Source organism: Trachurus japonicus, chromosome 16 (assembly GCF_045865225.1).
Source record: "Trachurus japonicus isolate A0001 chromosome 16, Traja_1.0".
Taxonomy (NCBI): Eukaryota; Metazoa; Chordata; class Actinopteri; order Carangiformes; family Carangidae; genus Trachurus; species Trachurus japonicus.
Window position 1 is genome coordinate 36906475 of NC_140922.1, and position 16780 is coordinate 36923254.

The 16780-nt window shown below is 46.7% G+C and overlaps 1 protein-coding gene across 1 annotated transcript; it reads right to left on the reverse strand.

The window, feature by feature from the left end:
* Window positions 1-5131: 5131 nt before the first annotated feature.
* On the reverse strand, window positions 5132-13407 carry gnrhr3 (gonadotropin releasing hormone receptor 3). The gene is made up of 4 exons (XM_085803282.1): window positions 12886-13407; window positions 8610-8817; window positions 5927-6365; window positions 5132-5378 (listed from the first exon to the last, which is right to left on the reverse strand). The coding sequence occupies exons 1-4, from the start codon at window positions 13405-13407 to the stop codon at window positions 5132-5134; spliced, it is 1416 nt and encodes a 471-aa protein (XP_085659408.1).
* Window positions 13408-16780: the final 3373 nt, after the last annotated feature.

The following is a 16780-nucleotide window of genomic DNA, read 5'->3' on the forward strand; positions in this document are numbered from 1 at the left end:
GAGCTGGCCACTTCCTGCCGCCTGGTCGGCCATGTTTGAAATGACCTGTGAGGAGCTGAACTGTCGCTGCCCGATGTGTGTAAATACTGGTCTGCGCATTTGCAGACCGGCCGCCATCTTTGACCGCTGCCTACGGCAACTCCACTTGGACAAACTTCATTAGGGCGCTGCCCGATCTGCGTACAAGTGGAAGTCTGTTTAAAGTTCTGTACATTTAAAATACGGTACTGTGAAAATGATGTATTTTTCTGTGTAACTGACATGTTGTAGCCGAGCTACCGCGGACGTCCGTCACCAGACAGCCGTGTTGTGGTAGTTGTGATTGTTTGTGGTTGTCATGGTGATGAGAGAAAAGAGGAGAGTAAACACTAAAAGTCTCTGAGCATCAAGATCCAAACCACCACAACCAACCCTCAGTTTACATGACTAAGAAAGTAAAAAGATAAAGCGTCTGTGGCGACGCACACAGGGCAGTGATCCTAAGTCAATTCAACTAAGTTTGTCCAAGTGGAGTTGCCGTACGTAGCTGCCACAGAACTTCCTGTCGGCCATGTTTGAACTGACCTGTGACGTGGAGCTGAACGACGTCTGGAGACCAAAACAAAACAGTTTGTTGTCACTTCCTGTTCCACAGGTGAAGAAGAAGCTTTTATATTTCAGCAGCAGAACAAGAAGAAGAAGAAGAAGAAGAAGAGTTTGTATATTTTCATGTTTAACGAGTCGAGAACCAAAAAAATGTAATGAAGACGCTTTTACCTCAGAGAGCAGCTCCTGTCTCTGACCTCTGACCTCTGACCTCTGGGCCTCCTGGCTGAGACCTGTCTCATCAATACCTGAACATTTATGCTGCTTTTTACTAAGAGAATCTGTAAAAACGTGTTTCGGGTTTAGACAAGAACGGATCAAAAGTACGTCACTGTGATTGGTTGATCCACTAACAGAACTTTCACTTTTACAAATGGAAAATTATATATTTACAAATACACAATATAGTATTTGTAAAAACCAAACTACAAGTTAAAAACTAGACATGTGTGTATTTACAGGTATTAATTAATGAGACAGATCCAACTCCATAGACCCTGAGCCTCCACTGCAAAAACTCTATATCTTACCAAGAATATTTGTCTTATTTCTAGTCAAAATGTCATTTGTAGTCAAAACAAATCTCATTCTACTTAAAATCAGACTCATCACATAAAAAGCAGCTTGTTTTTAGACACTTTTTACTTCTTTCAAGCAGATTTTCACTTGAAATAAGTAGAAAAATCTGATAGTGGAGCAAGTTTTTCTTTCTTATTACAAACACAAAAACAACTTGCTTTCGCTGGCAGATTTTTCTACTTATTTCAATTGGAAAATTAGTTTGAAACAAGTGAAAATGATCTAAAAACAAGTTAATTTTTAGGTGATGAGTCTTATTTTAAGTGGAAAGAGATTAGTTTGGACTAGAAATGAGACATTTTGACAAGAAATAAGACAAATATTCTTGGAAAGATTTTGAGTTTTTGCAGTGCAGCAGTGAGTTCTCCTCCAGACTCACTGCAAAAACTTAAAATCTTTCCAAGAATATTTGTCTTATTTCTAGTCAAAATGTCTAATTTCTAGCCAAACCAATGTCATTATATGTAAAATCTCATTAAAAGTAGCTTGTTTTTAGACACTTTTTACTTCTTTCAAGCAGATTTTCTAAAAAAGAAGTTCATTTTTAGGTGATGAGTCTTATTTTAAGTGGAAAGAGATTAGTTTTAACCAGAAATGAGACATTTTGACAAGAAATAAGACAAATATTCTTGGAAAGACTTTGAGTTTTTGCAGTGTCCAGTCGATCTGCAGGACCTGGTTCAGACCCAGACTTCATTCTGATCCGGGTCCTGCTGGTTCTGGTGCTGGTCCTGGTCCATCAGAGGTCAGAGGTCAAAGGTCAGAGGTCAGAGCTGGAGATTTAAACTGAACCTCAAAGTTGATGAAGTCGATGTTTCTGTTCTTTTTCTAGAACTTTTCTTCCTCCAGTTTTTCCAGCCAAATGAAAAACTGTTTTAATTTTCTATTATTATTATTATTATTAATGATGGTGGTATGTTAATTATTGCCCCGCCCCCCCCCCCCCCCACTTCCTGTTTAGTTGACTTTATTTCTGTTGCTAGGTGACCGATGTGAAGATGTAGGTAGAGTCCGTAGAGCGTAGACGAGTAGCGAACCAATGAGAACTAATTAATGAGAACCAATGAGAACACTGATGCTTTAACTTTAACTCATTTATTTTCTCTCCGATGTCGCAAAAGTTTCCAAAGTTTCAGGAGCAGACGGACTGCGACGCTGTGGTAACCACGGCGACCGCAGTTACCGCGGTTACGAGTTAGGATGAACCTGTTGTCTGTTTGTTTGTTTGTCTGTCGACGACACACGAAACCAAATAAAGTGACGTAGAAAAAAAACACCCGTGACCTCTGACCTCATCACTGTCGGTTACTATGACAACTATGACATCATCAGCTACATCATTACAAGTATACACAAGTACACACAAGTACACACAGTACAACAGAGTGAGTTCAGCAGGTACCACGTTGACTGGGCTGGATGATGATGATGTGAGTAACAAGAAAACCAACGGAGCGTTCCATTTTCCTCGGAAGCAGGAAGTCGGAGTGGAGAAGAAAAAAACATTTATAGAACATATATCATCCTAGTTGGGCCTTTAAAGGGATAGTTCACTCAAAATTCAAATTTCACACACAGCCACTCACAACTAAGCATAATGTCCGCTAGCTTAATGCTAATGTATATTGTAAAACACCATAGACGGGCTAACAGAAATTAGCCTCGCTATCACCATTTCGCGGCAACTGACAGCCATAGCAGTAAAGCTGCTAAAAGATGTTTTAATTCTGGCTTTAGCGCTGTTAAAGGGATAGTTCACCCAAAATTCAAATTCCACTCATGATCTCCTCCCCCTCATGTGGACTAAGGGCTGGGAGAAGTTTCAGAGTCCTCCGTGGCTTCTCTGAGTTACAGCGGGGCTCCGTGCAGCACTGCATGTCCATATGACGGTTGAGAACGGAGCTCACTTTTCTTCGTCCAAAAAGACACACCAAAAAACATCCAGATACCTCCATGCTGCTCGTCTGTAATGTCCCTCTTGTATTGAAGCCCCGACATGAAGTCTATATTTTAAGCTTGTTTGTAGTGGAAGCTCCCAGTGTCTCAGTTCACTGCTCTTGGTCCGTCCAAATCTCGCGTGATTTGCATTGACCGGCGGAACAGTTTCTCATGTTGCGGCTTCAACACAAGAGGGACATTACATACGAGCAGTATGGAGGTATCTGGATGTTTTTTGGTGTGTCTTTTTGGACGAAGAAAAGTGAGCCCCATTCACAACCATTATATGGACAAATATACTGCTGTGTGGACCCCCTGTAACTCCGAGAAGGCACGGAGGAAACTTCTCCCAGCTCTTAGTCCACATGAGGGGGAGGAGATAATGAGTGAAATTTGAATTTTGGGTGAACTATCCCTTTAAACTTTTCTTCTTCATTTAAGTAGAATAAACTCAAAACTCAAAACATGACACTGGAACAGATGGATCTTCAAGTAGAGTCGTCTTTAATTCACTTCAGAACAAAGCAAAAGAAAAACAACCCGAGTTGCATACATAGTTCACTCTCATCCAGATGACCCCTGGACATTTTTGTCCACCTGGCACTCTTTCCTACCCCCCCCCCCCACGGTCAAAGGAAAGGTCACTGGGGGCTGATTTTTGGCAAGTTGGTGTATTTTTGGGTCAACTCTGGATGTCCCGAATTTCAGAATGATAGTCCAATTTTTGGGCTCGTAATGAAAAATAAACACGTTAAGGATCCTTCGTCGGACGGAAATGTCCACCTCCGCCTGTGGGGTTTTTAACACTAGAACCGCCAAGGGGTCATTTTTACCCCCCTGGGGTTTTTAAATATGTGTAACTCTGTTAAAACAAAACCTCCACTTCTCTCAGTTCATGACTTTTCCTAAAATGGGTTCATTAATCATCTAGTGAATTTTGAAGTCTGTGGGATAAAAATTAAAAAAAAATATGAATGAATATGCCCGGTTGCTTAGCAACGGCTATTACACGCCATTTGACAAGTAGCCTACCTATCCTGCTGACCATGCCTGAAGAGAAAAGGAGGAAATGCGGTGTTAAAACGCACTAAAAACAAAATCTCAACAATGTGCATGAAGAGCCTGTGGACAGGCTGTGTGTAAAAAAAATCTTTCTGGACTGTAGATTTTTGAGATTAATCTGAATATTTTTGTGAAGATACGTTTTTATTTCATTTGCATGTGTTTCAAACCACATTATACTTATTTTCATCATTATTATTGTTATTTGTATTATATTTAAGATGAACATTGCAACATTATATTTTGGATCGAACAAGTAGCCCTTCATATTGCTCGAGACCCTTGAAGTAGCTCTCGGTTTCAAAAAGGTTGGTGACCCCTGGTTTAGACAAATCTGAAATGACTGAAGAAACATTACTATTTCTGTGTGTGTGTGTGTTTTGTGTTGCTATGTGTTGTATTTATTCAGTTTGGGGGAATCACAGTGTCTAGAAAGCATCAGTGGCTCAGCTGACAGGGACAGCTAACGGTAGCTAAGCTAACGGTAGCTAAGCTAACGGCAGTAGCTAAGCTAACAGCAGGACGTCAGCTGTTAAAACCCTCCCGTTGTGGGACACGACATGAAACTACTCCAGTTAGCTCAGTCATGTTGGAACTCAGATATCCGCTGGAGAAAATATTTGTTCATGGAGCGTTTATTGAGTCACTGAGTTATTAAAGTTAAACAGGTAGCTAACCGTTAGCCCGGCTAATCTATGATAACCATGACTAATTACAAAAATGTGCACACGTAAATAGTAATGTTTGTCCAATCATTGGTTTTATAAACTTTACAAACACCAGATTAGTCTAAACGGTGATATAGTGACATGAAAAATGAGATAAATATAGTGAAACTCTCGTCCGTCACTATTGTTCTCATGCTGGTTTTCTACCAGGAAGTAGTTGGACAAATGAAACGCTCCATGAGCTGCGTCCCAGTTCAGCGGCTGCAGCCTTCAACGGACTCGGTCACAGACACCAAACATCACATGTGGAACGTGTGATTGGTCTGTGTCTGATTGCTGCTGGCCTGTGATTGGCCGGCTGCTCCCCTGCTGTTAGAAGTCTGTCTGCTGCTGGACGGCCGGTCTGCAGAGCGTGGTGGCGAGGCGTTGGTACGGCGGCGGCGGCAGCAGGCGGCGAGCGCGGCGGCCAGCTGGGCGAGGTCGGCCCTGAAGGACGGCGTGTAGAGGCCGTAGATGACGGGGTCGCAGCACGTGTTGAGGTTCCCGCTCAATAAAGAGCAAAATGAGTTTTTAAAGGCTTTAAAAAATAATAATCGTGGTTTGAATTCTATAAAAGTGGGTCGCAACTTAAAGGGACAACCAGGAGTTTTGTTAAAGTGAAGTGTTTTCTCACTACATTTATGAGCCTCCGCACCGTGAAATTCTTTGACCGGTGCAAGACAGACTCATGTTTTCATTCATCAAGAATTAAAGTCAGAGGTTGGAAGACGATCACATACCGTCGTAGTTCCCACCATAAACGGAGATTCATACGGCGGCGTTATTCTCATGACTCGCCACGAAACCGAAAGTAAAGAAACGCTGGTCGTCTCGCCCAGCATTTCCACCACTAATAATAATAACAAAATAACCATAGAGACAAAACCATAGATTTATCTAAAATGGACCATTAACAAGTGGTAACGGAGATTCATCCACATTAATATCAGACTTTTTTATAACTGAATAGAAACTCCTGGTTGTCCCTTTAATGACTATGGGAAAATGTGGAGCCCAGAGTGAGACTAGTTGAGAACCCCTGAACTAAACATCACATGTGGAACGTGTGATTGGTCTGTGTCTGAGTGCTGCTGGCCTGTGATTGGCCGGTTCCTCCCCTGCTGTTAGAAGTCTGTCTGCTGCTGGACGGCCGGTCTGCAGAGCGTGGCGGCGAGGCGGTGGTACGGCGGCGGCGGCAGCAGGCGGCGAGCGCGGCGGCCAGCTGGGCGAGGTCGGCCCTGAAGGACGGCGTGTAGAGGCCGTAGATGACGGGGTCGCAGCACGTGTTGAGGTTCCCGAACAGGAAGAGGAAGTGGTGGACGAACTCGGGCGTGGACGCCAGCATGGCCGGATGGAACCAGTACCACAGCCCCAGCAGGTAGTACGGCGCCCAGCACACCACGAAGGACAGCACGATCACCACCGTCATCCTCAGAGTCTTCATCCGCGCCTTCGGGATGATGTCGGTGCCGCTGCGCCGCAGGTACGACTCACCTGCTGAGAGAGGGAGGGGGCGGAGCTACGTCAAGACTGGTGCACACACAGGTAAAGAATCAATCAATCAATCAATCAATCAACCTGACTGACTGTCCATCAGACCACGGATGGCAAACCCCCCTACTCTCTACATAGTGACCAGTTGTAGTGGTGTCTGAATGTTTAGTGATTATTAATGTTCACTATCTAGTAGGACTGGGACGATACGCTTTTCTCCCGATTCCATTCTTCTACGATTTTTTGGATGGCGATTCGATTTAAATTGTGATTCTACCATATTGCCGATTCTCTGGATTTTTAGTCTTTAGCATTTTTAACATTTATCTGCACACAAATACTGTAGGAGCCTATAAATGAACATACTCCATTATAAAGTGAACTTAAACCCTTTTCAAAACCTGGACTCTCTGGATGTAAAAAAGGCGAACAAATGTACATTGCACAATATTTAAAAAAATTCAACAAAAAAAAAAAGACGTTGCCAACGTAACCAGATGTAAATATTTATATATTTTGGACCCGCCAAAATTTATTAAACAATTATTCATATACTATAAAACAAAATTCAGTAAAATTAATACTTTTATTCTACACCCCTCTAGACATTCTGTGGATGCATTATTTTTGAAAAATGAATCCTTTTGATGAAAAAGTTGTAGCTATGACCTTTAAGCTAGCGTACTTTATGGTACCTATACCGGCCGTTACGCTCGCAGTCGGAACGTTTTAATTATGCAACGTAATAAGTAGGGGTGTAACGGTATATGTATTCGTCCCGTGCCGTCACGGTACGGGGGTCACGGTTCGGTGCACACAGTCACACAACGAATACGTCTGAATGAATATTAAAAAAAAAAAAAAAAAGTCGAGTCCTCACTCCAATCTAGGCGGCGGTAATGAGCCTCGAAGCTGCCAGCAGCCGTCATAACAGACGAAGAAGAGAAGTGATGAGAGTGTGAAGTTAGAGGAGGAGAATTTAGAGGAGGAGAGCTGTCTGCTTCATTTATGTCACCGTGTGGCTTCTCAGTGAAACACAACGGCGGCAGCGGTGGCTCGCGACCAAAGACTGTAGCAGCTCGCGACTGGTCGACCGGACAAAGTCCGTTGGACTCGGCGCTATTTCACGGATGCGCGCTGCGTCGCTAGAAACGCATCAAACACGTAGTGCATGTTCACCCCCCCACCCTACACCCTCCCACATGTTGATCACTGGTGCAAGAAAAAAGACAACTTGTGTGCAACAACTCATCCCACTGCTTTTAGGCCTCTTGACATGAACACAGGCAGGACCAGAAACATCACCAAAGCAACTGGCATCTAGTCTAAATTAACTGTGTAAACCAACATTGATGTTAGTTTCTTGTTTTGTTTTGTTTGTAATAGTTGTCAGTTGTCAAGTGCAAGTGTTTTTCCTCTAGAATTAATGAATGGCATGATAACACTCCTAATGCACTTGTTTAATTTTATATTCTATTTTTTTTTTTACTTTCATAACACAAGACAGATTTCAGTTTTACATTCAAGAGTGTCTGTTGTACCGAAACCGTACCGAACCGTGACCCCTGAACCGAGGTACGTACCGAACCGTGACTTTTGTGTACCGTTACACCCCTAGTAATAAGTAATTAACTGTTTGGCGGAGTAGTGTCCGAAAGTGTTTTGGCTCTGGAGCCTACGGACACAAACCACCACATTTACATCAAGAAATACATGTTATACAATCAACACATCAGTCTGCAGTAAGTCTACCCGTGTCTCTGCGGTGCTGGCGGTGGATGTGCAGCAGGATGCGGGTGTAGCAGCAGCTCATCACCAGCAGGGGGAGCAGGATGTGTGTGTCTGTGTGTGTTACCCGTGTTGTGGCGGTGCTGGCGGTGGATGTGCAGCAGGATGTGTGTGTCTGTGTGTGTTACCTGTGTTGTGGCGGTGCTGGCGGTGGATGTGCAGCAGGATGTGTGTGTCTGTGTGTGTTACCTGTGTTGTGGCGGTGCTGGCGGTGGATGTGCAGCAGGATGCGGGTGTAGCAGCAGCTCATCACCAGCAGGGGGAGCAGGGTGTGTGTGTCTGTGTGTGTTACCTGTGTTGTGGCGGTGCTGGCGGTGGATGTGCAGCAGGATGCGGGTGTAGCAGCAGCTCATCACCAGCAGGGGGAGCAGGATGTGTGTGTCTGTGTGTGTTACCCGTGTTGTGGCGGTGCTGGTGGTGGATGTGCAGCAGGATGTGTGTGTCTGTGTGTGTTACCTGTGTTGTGGCGGTGCTGGCGGTGGATGTGCAGCAGGATGCGGGTGTAGCAGCAGCTCATCACCAGCAGGGGGAGCAGGAACAGCGTAGTGAAGTGGAACATGTTGTAGAGCGTCTCCTGCCACCGCCGCCCGAAGCTGCCGTGAGTCGCACACTGGGTGAAGTCCTCGTCCTCCAGTCGCACACGCACCGCCCGGAAGACCAGCAGCTGGACACGGGACAGAGGGGACAGAGGAGAGGACAGAGGAGAGGATAGAGGAGAGGATAGAGGAGACAGGTGAGACAGGTGAGACAGGTGAGAGGACACTAACTGTAGAAACTCACTCACCACAGAAATAGGAACATAGTGTAGAGAGTAAACTAGAACATATAGTCCAGGTAAAATAGCGTTTTCCGACAGACTAATTGTTACAGAATGTTTTTCACCATCCATCATTTCTATGAGGTGTCTAGAACAACATACTAAAAGTCCTAAGAAATCCTAGTTGGGGAAATATGTTTAATTCTCATCATTATTTACTGTATAAAGTCTATGGTGCTGACAACAATACACCCCAATGGGGCTGTTTTTTTCCTTTACTCCTACCACAATCACACTTCACACATGAAGTGGACTCTGGACTCTGAAGTGAAGTGGACTCTGGACTCTGGAGTCTCAGGACCACCAGAGTCCACTTCACTTCACTTCACTTCACTTGTGTTTGTTTCAACAGTTTTCCCAGCGTGTAGCTTCTTAGCGTTGCTAGCATTCCTGATGGAAACCAAGGGGAGCCGTTAGCCCGAGCTAACAGCAGGAGGTGCTGCAGTAGCTTCTTAGCGTTGCTAGCATTCCTGATGGAAACCAAGGGGAGCCGTTAGCCCGAGCTAACAGCAGGAGGTGCTGCACATTTAATCCCTCAGAGCATTCCTCCAGGGATTAGAGCTCAGGATTTACCTTCATGCAGAACCTCCACCTGGACCTGGACTACACTCAGACCACCTCATCACCTCATCTTCATCATCTTCATCATCTTCATCCTCACTTCCTGCCTCCGCTCTGATTGGTCGGCTCCTTCTCAACATATGGGACATCCCAGAATTGGAAGACGTTTCATGCCCCATCCATTCACTTTCAAATAAATCAAACATGAAATTCCAAAACTTGCATTTGTGGTAAGAAATTATAATTATTCTTAGACAAACTATAAATATAGTTGTACAAAAACTGGTTCATAAAGCTATATGATTTAAAACACTAAATAACTCTAAGCACCCCCTACAATGGCAGTTTTCTCTTGATGACCAACATGCAGGTCAAATATAGCAGTTACAACAGGTTTGAAATCTTAGTTTTTTGGTATGATTTGTTAATATCTGTCTTTTTTAATTGTTAAAACACTTAGTTTAATTAACATATTTTAAGTAAATTTGCGCTGAAGTTGTGTCCCACAACATCCACACAACCCCAAAACCTTTTTAGCAGAGAAAAGGTAAGTCCTCTCTTTTATTTCATGTTAGCAACTGCCTTTTTTGACGATTAATTAGGCCGATCTGAGTTTCTTAAATATAAAGCAGAAAATGATCAAATAAATAGTAAAAATGTTGAGGTGTTTTGGTCCCTAAGTTGTCCCCCAACTCTGGAATGACCAATATGGGCCTAATATATAATAATATATCATGCTATCCAGCCAATGAGAACATATGCTGCCTTCATGTGCTGTGGTACAGATGGTATTTTCCACTTGTGAATTGGTATTTATCAGTGTGTTGTGTTCATGTGATGGTGGACACACAGATTCAGACTTGTTACTTGGGTAAAACCATAGATATATAGGCCTACACGTGCGGCATCTGCGTGTATATATCTATGGGGTAAAACCATCTTGGATAGCCTAGTTCATCTCTTACAGCAAGAAGATGAATTATCTTTTACTGTACATGCAGGCATACATAAAGTGAATAGCTGCTAACTGTTTTCTAAAGGCTTGCCTTGCTTACCATTAACCAATCTTGCGTTGCTCGCCACCATGTTGAAAAGGTCAAAGGTTATTCTCATCTCAGCAGCTCGGGCATCAAAACATTCTACGAGTTTCCCAGTGGAAAATACCACATGAGAGGGTGTTCATGTGCACTTTTCACTTCGCCTTTTGGTATTTACCATAATTACCATAGCACATGAAGGCACCAATAGACCTTACCTGAGGCTCCATGCTAGCAGCAGCAGCAGCAGCGGACCTTACCTGAGGCGCGGCCAGCAGCAGACTGAGGCTCCATGCTAGCAGCAGCATGCGGCGGAGCTTACCTGAGGCTCCATGCTAGCAGCAGCAGCGGCGGACCTTACCTGAGGCTCCATGCTAGCAGCAGCATGCGGCGGACCTTACCTGAGGCTCCATGCTAGCAGCAGCATGCGGCGGACCTTACCTGAGGCTCCATGCTAGCAGCAGCAGCGGCGGACCTTACCTGAGGCTCCATGCTAGCAGCAGCATGCGGCGGACCTTACCTGAGGCTCTATGCTAGCAGCAGCATGCGGCAGACCTTACCTGAGGCGCGGCCAGCAGCAGACTGAGGCTCCATGCTAGCAGCAGCATGCGGCGGACCTTACCTGAGGCTCCATGCTAGCAGCAGCAGCGGCGGACCTTACCTGAGGCTCCATGCTAGCAGCAGCAGCAGCAGCGGACCTTACCTGAGGCGCGGCCAGCAGCAGACTGAGGCTCCATGCTAGCAGCAGCATGCGGCGGAGCTTACCTGAGGCTCCATGCTAGCAGCAGCAGCGGCGGACCTTACCTGAGGCTCCATGCTAGCAGCAGCAGCGGCGGACCTTACCTGAGGCTCCATGCTAGCAGCAGCATGCGGCGGACCTTACCTGAGGCTCCATGCTAGCAGCAGCATGCGGCAGACCTTACCTGAGGCGCGGCCAGCAGCAGACTGAGGCTCCATGCTAGCAGCAGCATGCGGCGGACCTTACCTGAGGCTCCATGCTAGCAGCAGCAGCGGCGGACCTTACCTGAGGCTCTACACTAGCAGCAGCATGCGGCGGACCTTACCTGAGGCTCCATGCTAGCAGCAGCAGCGGCGGACCTTACCTGAGGCTCCATGCTAGCAGCAGCAGCGGCGGACCTTACCTGAGGCTCCATGCTAGCAGCAGCATGCGGCGGACCTTACCTGAGGCTCCATGCTAGCAGCAGCATGCGGCAGACCTTACCTGAGGCGCGGCCAGCAGCAGACTGAGGCTCCATGCTAGCAGCAGCATGCGGCGGACCTTACCTGAGGCTCCATGCTAGCAGCAGCAGCGGCGGACCTTACCTGAGGCTCTACACTAGCAGCAGCATGCGGCGGACCTTACCTGAGGCTCCATGCTAGCAGCAGCAGCGGCGGACCTTACCTGAGGCTCCATGCTAGCAGCAGCAGCGGCGGACCTTACCTGAGGCTCCATGCTAGCAGCAGCATGCGGCGGACCTTACCTGAGGCTCCATGCTAGCAGCAGCAGCGGCGGACCTTACCTGAGGCTCCATGCTAGCAGCAGCATGCGGCGGACCTTACCTGAGGCTCCATGCTAGCAGCAGCAGCGGCGGACCTTACCTGAGGCTCCATGCTAGCAGCAGCATGCGGCGGACCTTACCTGAGGCTCCATGCTAGCAGCAGCAGCGGCGGACCTTACCTGAGGCTCCATGCTAGCAGCAGCATGCGGCGGACCTTACCTGAGGCTCCATGCTAGCAGCAGCATGCGGCGGACCTTACCTGAGGCTCCATGCTAGCAGCAGCAGCGGCGGACCTTACCTGAGGCTCCATGCTAGCAGCAGCATGCGGCGGACCTTACCTGAGGCTCCATGCTAGCAGCAGCATGCGGCGGACCTTACCTGAGGCGCGGCGAGCAGCAGGCTCAGGCTCCATGCTAGCAGCAGCATGCTAGCAGCAGCATGCGGCAGACCTTACCTGAGGCGCGGCGAGCAGCAGACTGAGGCTCCATGCTAGCAGCAGCATGCGGCGGACCTTACCTGAGGCTCCATGCTAGCAGCAGCATGCGGCGGACCTTACCTGAGGCTCCATGCTAGCAGCAGCATGCGGCGGACCTTACCTGAGGCTCTACACTAGCAGCAGCATGCGGCGGACCTTACCTGAGGCTCCATGCTAGCAGCAGCATGCGGCGGACCTTACCTGAGGCTCCACGCTAGCAGCAGCATGCGGCGGACCTTACCTGAGGCTCCACGCTAGCAGCAGCATGCGGCGGACCTTACCTGAGGCGCGGCGAGCAGCAGGCTGAGGCTCCATGCTAGCAGCAGCATGCGGCGGACCTTACCTGAGGCGCGGCGAGCAGCAGACTGAGGCTCCATGCTAGCAGCAGCATGCGGCGGTTGCGGCGGTGAGCGTGCAGGGCGTGCAGCGGGCGCAGGATGGCGTGCTGGCGGTCCAGACTGATGACGACCAGCACCAGGGCGGACCCGTACATGGCCGACAGCTTCAGGAAGCAGAGCAGCTTGCAGAGCGCGTCGCCGCCGTACCACTGCACCGTGGCGTTCCACACGGCGTCCAGCGGCATCGCCACGGCAACCATGGCCAGGTCGGCCGCCGCCAGGCTCAGCAGCAGCGGCCGCAGGTGGGACGCCAGCCGCCGGCCACGCCCACGCCACACGCTGGCCAATAGGGCGCCGTTGCTGCAGGCGGCGAACAGGAAGAGCACCGCCGTGGCGCCCACACGCAGCCGCGCCGCCAGCGTGAAGGTGGGCGTCGCCCAGTGGTGGTGGGAGGAGTTAGGGAGGGGAGGGGCGGCCGTGGTGGTGGGCGGGGCTAATGACGTCACAACGGACCAATTAGACGACATCCTGCCGAGGAAGAGGAGGAAGAGGAGGAGGTAAACTCTGTGATTAAAGGACAATTCCATGTAAATTCAACTCAGGCTGTATGTTCCTACACTGCAAAAACTCTAAATCTTTCCAAGAATATTTGTCTTATTTCTTGTCAAAATGTCTCATTTCTAGTCAAAACTAAACTCTTTCCACTTAAAATAAGACTCATCACCTAAACATTAACTTGTTTTTAGATCATTTTCACTTGTTTCAAACAAATTTTCACTTGAAATAAGTAGAAAAATCTGCCAGTGAAAGGAAGTTTTTTGTGTTTGTAATAAGAAAGAAAAACTTGCTCCACTATCAGATTTTTCTACTTATTTCAAGTGAAAATCTGCTTGAAAGAAGTAAAAAGTGTCTAAAAACAAGCTGCTTTTTAATATGATGAGTCTGATTTTAAGTAGCCTAGAATGAGATTTGTTTTGACTAGAAATAAGACAAATATTCTTGGTAAGATTTTGACATCACAACGGACCAATTAGACGACATCCTGCAGAGGAGGAGGTCAGACAGGGTTTGAGTTAATTACGTTACATTAAAGGAGAATTCTGGTCATTTTTGACCATAAATCGTTGTCCTGATGGTCACCCAGTGTTGGTTGGAGCAAAAAACGTGACTAAAATTGCTGCAGGCAAACCAAGGGGGCAGTTGTCGGTCTGAGAAGTGAAGCTCACTTCCGCGTTCAAAAAGCTGCAATCCCCTCGGCTGTCGCTGGGGGCTGGCTCCAGAAGGGAGCAACTCCAATCGACCCCCATGTTAAAATAGCCGATTTTACAGCTTAAAAAAACATATTTACAGCCTGGTACATTTTATTTTTTTGGTCTCAATCGATAGTTTCTACCCCCGCACACACTCTGAGGGGGGTGAATTTTTTTAAAACTCTACCGTTTTACTATTATTAGGTTTAAGTTCTGGCCAATCAGGGTGCGGAAACGTTGAGTGACAGGTCCGGAGACCGCTGCTTCGAGGCCAGTGGGCGGGCTCTCGGCCGGCCAACCGCCGCACCGCTCCAAATATGGAAGTAGAATCCAACATGGCGCGGCTCAAACCCCCGTAGTAGAGACACAGAACAGACTCCCCCAAACCAATGGGGGACGTCACGGTGCTACGTCCATTCTCTTTACAGTCTATGAGGCAAACCAGAGTTACCATGGCTACCCGGCGCTAGCGTTAGCCACAATGCTAACCCATGGGGGCAATTCTTTCAACCACAACAAACAGTCAGAAAACAATCAGATATCTCTGGTACATGACTGGAATCCTTAGAGACACCACTGAACTCATATAGTGGAGAGTAGAAACAGTAGAAACTTTGTGTTTTTAACTCTGAAACATCCCAGAAAGACATTACTATCCCATCACAGAGAGAAACTAACACTTTGTCCTTGTTGGGATGATTTCTTTACTAAAATAAACGGCGGAGCAGTGCAGTTTATTCTTGAGTGGCTACATGCAAAAACACAAAGTTTAAACTAAGCTAACTATGTCCCTGGTTCTTGGTGCTAAACTTAAACCGCTACTGTAGATCCAGACTCTCTGTGGAAAGTATTTTAATGTCCAGACGTTTCCTACAGAACGACTCGATCCTGGATCAGGACCGAACCAGAACTCCATTTAGCCTCTTTATAGTTCTTTTTTTTACTTTTATTTTACCAGGCAGATTGCTTGAGATGAAAAAAATGTCTTTTACAAGCAAGGCCTGGCGTTCTAGACATGATTTTTAAGTTGTTGAGATCAGATGACCACCGACTGACAGACTTTTATTGTGAAAGGATGGGTGTTGTTACCTGAGTGTTTCCTGCTCCTCAGGTGTTCAGGTGTCTCCTCCTCTGCTGCTCATCATCCTCCAGAACCAGAACCAAAGACCAGACTGACCCTCTGGTTCTCAGTCCAACGGCAGCTGAGACTGAAGAGGAGGAGCTGAGAGGAGAGTGTGTGTGTGTGTGTGTGTGTGTGTGTGTGTGTGTGTGTGTGTGTGTGTGTGTGTGTGTGTGTGTGTGTGTGTGTGTGTGTGTGTGTGTGTGTGTGTGTGTGTGTGTGTCAGTGATTTAACCCTTGGTGTGGAGCAGGGGACTTGGTTCTGGTCCTGAGCCGCCCAGATCTCAGAAAGTGTCTTTAAGAGAGCGAACCAGAGATTGTTTTTAATTAGAAAACTGAAGAGCTTTGGTGTAAGTAGACACATATTGGAAATGACATACAGAGGTCTTGTTGAAAGCATTTTGCAGTTTAATATATACTATAGCTGCCTGGTTTGGCAACCTGAAGGTGCAGCAAAGAAAGAAGCTTTCCTCTATAGTAAATACTGCAGGGAAGCTGGTTGGTAATTTATGGAACAAATTGGAGAAAGACTTAAAAACATGCAATACCATAATCTTATTTTAAAAAGTACTTAAAAACAGGATGATTAATTTATATAAGTTCTACCGTACGCATTTCCTGTGTGTTGTCCGCTGCTGCTCCGCTCTGTCTTACACTGAGGGGCGGGGGGGGGGGGGCTGCCCCGTGGTGCGCACTCCCTCACATGCACGTCCAGAGAGAGATACAAGCTGCTGCCTCATCGATAACTCCGTGTGTTGCACATTGTGAGTTATTGTGAGTTATTGCCACCAACACCACCAACACCACTTCCTTGTCGGTTCTGACAAGTCGCCGTCCACTTATTCAACGAGCTTAATGAGTCATGTTTCAGAAAAGCGCCCATTGTGTTTGTTTAGCTAACTGCTTGTTTAGAGTTAAGCCCCACCCCGTCCTCTGTCTAACATCACCTGAATGTAGTGAACAACAACAGCAACAGGAGGAATCACTCACTCAGCTTGATTTCACTGACTATTTGAATTTATTTCCAGATGTTGAGTTACCGGTATTTGTGACGTTGCTGTTGTAAATATTGCTGCTGTTCTGAAATATGCACAGTAGCAGTCACAGTAGTCATTTCTTGGTTTTGTCACATATATAGATGTGTAGCCTGTAGGCTTCGCCTACTTCTATTTTGCACTCACATGATTTTTTTCTGCAAGCCATGTTACCCCCAACAATATTGGCCTTAGCCTACAGTACCAGTTCAGTAGTCATGACTCTGTTTCAGGAAGTTGGGAAATTGGTCCAGCGTGTTGACTGCAGTCCTGAAGGCGTGCAGGATTTCTCTACCGACTAAATAGTAACTGTAATTTAATTTTATTTATTTATTTTGATATTAAGGCCTGAAAAAAATTGTACATATACTGCCCTTTCCTGATGTTGAGCCCCTGCCCCTCTATAGTCATGTGCACGTCCCTGGAGGACAGGTAGAGACAGTGTGGTGTACTGGAGATGAGTTCAAACACACAGAATCACTGACAGAGGCTTTTA